General features: G+C 40.3%; 1 protein-coding gene across 1 annotated transcript in view; it reads right to left on the bottom strand.

Annotated features, from left to right (window-relative positions):
• Nucleotides 1–6,226: 6,226 nt before the first annotated feature.
• MGAT4A (alpha-1,3-mannosyl-glycoprotein 4-beta-N-acetylglucosaminyltransferase A) overlaps nt 6,227–8,436 on the bottom strand; it is a 113,278-nt gene continuing 111,068 nt past the window's right edge. The window contains exons 15-16 of the mRNA XM_032178739.2: nt 6,445–6,557; nt 6,227–6,314 (exon numbers count right to left, since the gene is read on the bottom strand). Of these exons, the coding sequence (XP_032034630.1) occupies nt 6,288–6,314; nt 6,445–6,557 (140 nt within the window). The 3' untranslated portion in view covers nt 6,227–6,287. The remainder of the gene's footprint in view (nt 6,315–6,444; nt 6,558–8,436) is intronic.

Below are 8,436 nucleotides of genomic sequence, written 5' to 3'. Positions count from 1 at the left end.
AAGTGCTTCAGTTACAGGCATGATCCACTGCGCCTGGCTGCTAACAGAATATTTTTAAAGTAAAATCTTTTTGCCAGGCAAAGTGGTGTGGCCTATAAGCCCAATTACTTGGGAAGCTGAGGTGAGAGGATTGCTCGAGTTCAAGGCCAGGCTGGGCAACACAGCAAGACTTTGCCTCTAATTGGAAAATAAATAGGTTGGGTGCGGCGTGGCTCAGTAGACCTGGCTGGCTGTCAGGATGCAAGGCAATGTGCATCTACCTTTTTTTGCTTTCTCAGGTTGATCGGATCAAACTGCTCTATGCACCTCCTTTTGGTGTCCTTCTCCGGGGGGCTGTGGGCTCTGGAGGGCAGGCCAGGGGCCTGGCATCTAAAAGTGGCTTGGTCCATGTTAGCCTGTGAGGAATGAGGAACAGGTGGCCAGGTGGCTGCTGCGAAGCCTGGAGGCAGACATAAAGCAGCACCTGTGCACGATACAGGGCAATGAATGCCTCCAAAGAGGGTTTGGGGCCTGGGTGTTGGGGGCCGGGTGAGCGCCATGGGATACTCACTATGTTTCAGGCATGAGGAGCTTGACCGTCTGGCCAGGGAGAAGGATGCGGTGCTGGTGGCGGTGAAGGGAGCCCATGTGGAGCAGCTGCAGGAGCTGCAAGCCAGGGTTCTGGAGCTGCAGGCCCACTGCGAGACCCTCGAGGCACAGCTCCGCAGGGCAGAGTGGAGACAGGCTGACACCGCCAAGGAGAAGGACGCTGCCATTGACCAGTGAGTGTGTGCTTGGCTCCACCCAGAGGGTGAGGGCAGGGAGGGCCGTGGCTGTGCTGACCTGGGCCCGCTGGTACCAGACCACAGGAAAGGGGGCCAGACAGCAGACGGAGTGGCTTCTGTAGCTCTCAGTCACTTTTCTTAACCACTCTTTTTGTTTTTGTTTTTGTTTTTTTTGCCTTTATTTTTGAAATTGTGTAGTTCCTATGTATGTATGCATTCATCTATTTATAGTAAGATATGCATAACATAAAATTAGCCATTTTAGCCATTTCTTAGTGTACAGATCAGTGGCAGTGGCATTAGGCACATTCACCTTGTTGTAAAACCATTACCACCGTCATCTCCAGAACTTTCCATCTTCCTGTTACACACCAACACCTCCCCCACCCTCGCCAGCTCCCCCTCCAACCCCCGCCAGCTCCCCCCAGCCCCGCCAACTCCCCGCCCCGACTCCTGCCAGCCTCCCCCGCAACCCCCGCCAGCTCCCCTGCGCCGAGCCCCACCAGCTCCCCCTGACCCCCACCAGCTCCCCTGACCCCCGCCAGCTCCCCCTGACCCCCGCAAGCACTCCCGGGCCCTGCCAGCTCCCCCCGCAACCCCTGCCAGCTCCCCCCACGCCAGGCCCCACCAGCAACTCCCGACCCCTGTCAGCACCCCCGACCCCCACCAGTTACTAATACAATGAAACAACTAGGAGCAAGTGACACATAAAATAGCTCCCCTAAAGTTCAAGAGTATTAAAATATTCCCCACAATAAACAATCTTCATTTTAGAACAATTTTAGCACCACTTTTTTTTTTTTTTTTACAATTTTGACTGCAACATTAACAGTGGGAATGATACTTCGCGCAAAGTGCTTTCCCATCAATGCTCAGTTTACTTTCTTGAATAAGGTCTTCTAAATTCTCAGCTCAGATGCACTCTGGAGTGCCAGCTTGCTCCTTCCTGTTTGTTCCTTTGAAAATGATCTAGTTAGTGCCCAAACCGGGTGAAGGAGTGTTTCAGGTAAGAAGAGAGGAGTTTATATATAGGTGTTGATACAGATATGTATAACAAAATCCTCAGTTTGGTTGGGTCTTTAAAAAATACCTTTTTAGCATTGTATGATCACATGCATTAAAGAAAGTAAGCATACTAGTTATCATAGCATATAAGATTCATAATTTAAAATGCACAACTACCAAAGTCAAACAATTTTACACACTATAAATACTGCAACATAGCTTGGAAAAGTTCCTTTTCTATAAAGGGATTGGATTGGATAAAGTTCCCTTAAAACACTAATGTATGATTATGACTCACATTTCTCATCTTTTGACAGTCTTAACCTCTCATTTTCTTTTAGTTCTACTTGTATCAAGGCCATGGCAATACGGTAAAAATAAGCACAAAAATTAATGGACAAACCAAAATAAAACTTCATTAGCAATTAATGGCTTGGAAGCAGAGAGGTATTTGCAAAACATTCTCAAACTACAAACATTTGGCTGGCTCATAAAGGATTTGATCTGTGCTAGATGATAAAAAGAGAAACTGTTTTGGTTAAAAAAAATTAAGTCCCTCGATACACAGATGATCTGATCTCTACAAGGCAAAGGTTATTTTTGCTCTTAATGTTGTATCTAAAATACCACTGTTAATCATTCTTGAATTTACTTCTGACAGGCTCAGAGCAGTCTAAATCAATATAAAGTAACACCTCTTCTAGAAATAAAAAAGATCCCTTATACACTGTTTCAGTCCTATTCCTATAGTCTCATTCTAGCAGTTCCTTTACAAAACGCTACTCAGTAAGATGCTGCAACTTTGCCAACAAACATCCAATGAAGACTAATTGAGATCTCTGGCGAGAACATCCCCAACGAGGTCCAGGTACATGACTTGCTACTAAAGACTTTATTCATGCATTTACCAAGAAATAGCCAGCATACTACAAGGAATCAAGTATGAAGATTTCCTCTTTACCTCTTTTAAAATACCGTATTCATTTCCTATTCTTACATAAATTGCCACAAATTTCGCAGCTTAAAACACCACTGATTTATTATCTCGTAGTTCTGTAGGTCAGAAGTCCAAGCAGGCTTAACTGAGTTCTCGGCTTAGGGTCTCACAAGGCTGGACTCAAAGTGTTGGCCAGGCTGGGTCTTATCTGGAGACTGGAGATGAATGCCTTTCCAAGCCCATGAATGAGCTTATGGGCTGAATTCAGTTCCCGTGGCTGTAGGACTGCAGTTCCCAGCTCCTTTGCTGTTAGCCAAGGCCTCTCTCAGCTCCTTAAAGCCACGTGCATTCCTTCTCATGCAGCCCCCTCTACCTTAAAACAGCAATGGTGCCCTCTGCCACCAGCCTGAGAAAACTCTCTGCTTTTAAAGGAGTCACAAGATTTGATTAGCCACCCCCAGTCTTCCTTTTGCTACATAACATGATATAATCATGGATCAAACAGGTTCCACTCACGCTCAAGGGGGGAGGATATTATACAAGGTCATTGGTGGGGGTGTCAGTAGGGGTCATTCTTAGAAATTTGCCTACCATAAATATACGCTGCTGTTCACTAGAACAATCTCTCCAAATGTGCTGTTTCCACATAACCAATCTTTTCTTTGAGGGACAGCACTGTTGGGAGACAACCTCTTTTTCATTATTATGATAGATTTTTTAAAGGCCTTAATAATTTTGCTTATAGTTTTAAAAATAACAACACCTTCTAATTATTGGCTAGTGCAACCACTGATTTGAGAAGATATACACTTTGTTCAAAGGTATTCAACCATCTCCAATGGTTGGACAAATATACACATATGTATCTACAGCCTATGTGCTAAACAATCCTTTGTGTTAACTTTTTCCAAAGCTTTTCAATCACACTGTTCTGACTACACAGTATGGTACAGGGGCATGATGTGGAGAATGCATGAGACTAAGATAAAGAACTTAAGAAATCTTACATCTTAGAATCCTAGAAATGGGTCCTCAGCTTTCTCTTCTCACCCAAAAATATTCATCATCATTTGCATTATGTTCTATTCCCATGTCTGCTTTTAACCTCATGAGAATGTATTAACTGTGGTTTCTAAACTGTTCATAATTAGCACTCTGGACACAGTACTGCTCAACAGAGCTTTCTGCAGTGATGGAAAAGTTCTGCATCCGTGGTGTCAAGTGTGGTGGCGACTAGCCCCACATGGCCACTGAGTACTTGGAATGTCACTAGTGTATGTGATGGCAGAACCGGGTAAAAAATTTTTTTTATTTAAACAGCCCCCATGTGTCTACTGGTATATGTGTTTTTAAAACTAGTCCCAACCTTTGACACTTTTTCCATTTACCATTTTGGTAAAATGATTCAGCGCCCTCTCAAGGCAAAGTATTTACCTTCTTCCAGTTCCAGGGACTCTTCCCCTCCCTTAATCTTCTGCCCTCACACTGCTCTTAAGGGCGACCACTACAATTTCCTGCTTGGGGAAAGGACGGCTGCTTCTACTAGTTGAGTGCAGAACTGGGCAGAAAGGAGGGAGTAACCAACAGTGAGAGGCCCTGAGCACCCACCACAGAAGAGGACAGATGAGCAGTATGAGCTGCAGGCTCGCCTCAGGAACCTGAAATCTGGTCAGAGAGACAGCACACACTATACACACAAACAATAAAAAAGTAGACAGCCGAATGTGTATGCAAGAGTATGGCAACGACAGCAGGGAGAGGGAGTTAAGAAAGAGAAAAGGGGCTGGGCATGGTGGCACACACCTATAATCCCAGCACTTTGGGAGGCTGAGGCAGGAGGATTGTGGGTTAATTTACAAAATTGTTGGCAAGTCATTGTAGTTATTGGGCAGTTATGTGAGAGCTGTACGTTATTAGGCTAAATACAACGATATCTCTGCCCATCTGCAACCAACCTGCAACCACTTGTGGCACCCCAGTGTGTCCAAGCAGACTGTCTGGGAACTGATGTTGATACTTCATCTTTTTTTTTTTTTTTTTTTTTGAGACGGAGTCTAGCTGTGTCTCCCAGGGTGGAGTGCAATGGTGCGATCTTGGCTCACTGCCAGCTCCGCCTCCCGGGTTCACGCCATTCTCCTGTCTCAGCCTCCTGAGTAGCTGGGACTACAGGTGCCCACCACCACGCCCAGCTAATTTTTTGTATTTTTAGTAGAGACAGGGTTTCACCGTGTTAGCCAGGATGGTCTTGATCTCCTGACCTCGTGATCCGCCTGCCCTGGCCTCCCAAAGTGCTGGGATTACAGGTGTGAGCCACCACGCCTGGTGATAATTCATCATTTTTTAAAAGTACTTTTATAAAGATCACTGATTGCTGAGACTGGTAATATTCTTTGTTTATAGTAGTAACATCATTTGGAATTGCATGTTTAAGAGTAATAAATACACTCTCTTGGACACAGGACTCACTTATCAGTTCATACTACAATAAAATCATTTTGGAAAACATACTACTAATAATATATTTCACCAAAAAACAATATTACAATTTTCTTTAAAATTATACCAATTATGACTCATACAATAGCAACACCTAGAAAACATTTTGTCTGACGTCATAAAATGAGTGCAGATATAAAAGAATCAACAGGAGATAATGCACCTAATTCATGGATTAAAGACAAAGATTAAAAAGGAAAGAAGAGTTTGTCATTTTACCTATCAGAGGAAATATAATAAGTTAAGTCTACAATAATCTGGGTTGAATGCATCATACTTACACATTGAAAATTTATCAGACTGACTTTCTGTGGCTATACACCATACACAGTATAGTAAAGTAACCCTCAGGAAGGACATTAGTCTTTAAAATCTTGGCTTTAAGGAATGACAAATGTCTTTGAAAATATTTTGTTCAGTCACTGTGATTATAAAAGTACTTCAGTTAAGAAATCCATCTATAATCAATCTTAAATGGCAGTGCATTTGAAAAATGGCATTGATTTGTAATGTTTGCATTTCCAAAGAAAAATATAGAAAGAACTTAAAAAAGCAAGGAAACTGGTTTTCAAAAAAAGTATCGATTCAAAAATCTACTGCACAAAAATATGTACTTCTTAAGTGTTTCTAATAAATTAATTCCATAACATTTTTATGTATATTTATATATTTATATATATAATCCCTGATAATCTATAAAAGAGGGTCTATAATAGTAAAATAAGTGAACCTCAAAAGTACCCCCTTCATAAAATGTATGTAACATTAGTTTTTCTCAAATTTAAAGAATGTAACAATATGTACAACTTTTATATATTAGTATAATACCAAAATAGTACAAGTCATATTAACAGGCTGTCATAATTGAAAAATGTTTGAGTCAAGTTAAAATCGGAGGACAGCTTAGTTTCAAACGAATACAATTATTATGGGAGATTCACTTTCCAAGTGGAAATGACAATCGTCTTATCTACAGTAGATTTCACAAGAGGTAGTGTTCGAGTAGAAATAAAAAAAAAAGATACATGCTTAACTATCTTTAATTAACAAATTCACAGGAAAAAATGTGTTGGTTTCTCAGATGATCAGTTGGTGGCTTTTTTAATATGAATCTGAAATACAAAATCATAAAAGGTATGATAAAGCTGTTAATTCTCAATTCCAAAAAGGCCTTAAATACAAAATAAAAACATAATAAAAATGTAGTTTCTAAGCTGTTTCACTGATTTGATATATGCTTACCTCATTAAGAATGGCCCAAACAGCAGAATTCTGAATAACTGAAAGTCGAAAGGCTGAAATGGGATTGAGACGTGGATCCACCATTCCTTCTGCAACACCATTCTCAAATTTTCCTTCAAAATAAAAATCAATACTTGTTGGATACATCGAGATAAGCGAACATAAAATATCACTGAGTTAAGGCAGGAAAGGAAAACACCAAAATATTTCTAGTAGATGTCTTTTGACAAGGCATGGGTAATTTCTTTCCCCCTTCTTTCTTTCATTCAGCTTTTATATTTTTCACAGAGAAGTGCATATTTAAAAACTTCACAGACAATTTACTTAATTAGGCAGAGCTATACTTTTTCTCACTACAAATTAGAAAACAAAAACATATTTGTTCTTATATCAACAATGTTTTAAACTATAGGTTTTTTGTAAATTGTGATTTACCTAAATCTTACCAAAATATAATCTGTACCATCATGCGGTCTGATTGCTTTGAATGTTGACAGTAACAAATTTTGATCTGTTAATTAAATATGCACACAGTTGTTCATCTTGAGCAGGGACTCAATACAAGTGTATTCTTTCCAAAGGCACATTTAGAAGGAATTAAGAAATAATGCCTTCTCTACACAGTTCAATATAAAACTCCATTATAATGACAAGCTAAAACAGGCTCTCCTATAAAAATAAGGACCAAGAACCATAAAAGGTAACGTGCTGTGTACCGCTTTTCTTGCTATACAGAATAATATCCATCTTAAAATAAAACCAAAAAATGTTGTCAGAAAAGTGACAAGAAAATGGTTCATCGTGGGCCAAATTTCTTCAAGCCAAGGGTTGGTAAACTTTTTCTATAAAGGACAGCCCTTATGGGCCAAGAGGAAATTTGAGATTACTATGTAGGGTAATATAAACAGGAAGAGAGAAAACAAATTTTTACAAATCTGAAGTGGAAATTCAATATATAATGATAACTGAATACAATATATATTTTTTGGTAATATAGGTATACCAACGAGAAGAACACAATTCCTTTTGAGAGTATAACATTTCACTTAATTGGGGTTCAAAGTTAGTGTTCCCTATAATCAAAACTGACTGCAAATGTTCCCTTGTTATTGCTGATTTATAATGATATTTTATACACATCTTTGAAATGTTCACACAGACTAGGTGCTGCCTAATACTGATATCAATCCACAAACACACGATTTTAACGGGGCACATATGCATCCCTTGGGAGGCACTTACGGAATTCTATTTGACTTTCCTTTTGGTATATTATTAGCCTTCTGGTATATTATTACACTGCAGATGAATCATTTCCAATTGAGATTTAGGTGAAGTTCCTCAATTAAATGGATTTTGAGATATGGAAATTTCTCTTTCATTTGTATTGAGGTCCAAAACCACTGCTGGGACTATAGTTTGAACTTGGAAAGTGCATCTGCTGTAAATTTGTGTGGGATGGAGATCTTGCTTCCTGTTTTAACTTTTGGCAGCATGAGAAATGTATAAAGAGCTTGATGGTACTTCAAGTTCAATGTTAACTAACTGTCATTAAAATGATTTGACTGCAATGTAAGTTTTGCATATAAGCACCATTTTGTCTTGTAATTTTAGGTTGAATTCATTAAGAAACAATATTAAGTCTGCAGCAAAAACTAATTTTTTTTTCTTTGAGACAGTCTCACTCTGTCACCCAAGCTGGAGTGCGATGGCACGATCTCGGCCCACTGCAACCTCCACTTCCTAGGTTCAAGTGATCCTCCCACCTCAGCCTCCCGAGCAGCTGGGATTACAGGCATGTGCCACCACACCTGGCTAATTTTTGTATCTTTATTAGAGACAGGGTTTCACCATGCTGGCCAGGCTGGTCTTGGACCTCTGACCTCAAGTGATCCACCTGCCTCGGCCTCCCAAAGTGCTGGGATCACAAGCATGAGCCACCATGCCCAGTTTAGCAAAAACAAATTTTCAAAGTGATAATAGTTGTTGAGG

This window comes from Hylobates moloch, unplaced genomic scaffold (assembly GCF_009828535.3).
Source record: "Hylobates moloch isolate HMO894 unplaced genomic scaffold, HMol_V3 SCAFFOLD_15, whole genome shotgun sequence".
Classification (NCBI taxonomy): Eukaryota; Metazoa; Chordata; class Mammalia; order Primates; family Hylobatidae; genus Hylobates; species Hylobates moloch.
Note: the sequence above shows the minus strand (reverse complement) of the source record. Positions and strands in the feature narration are given on the sequence as shown.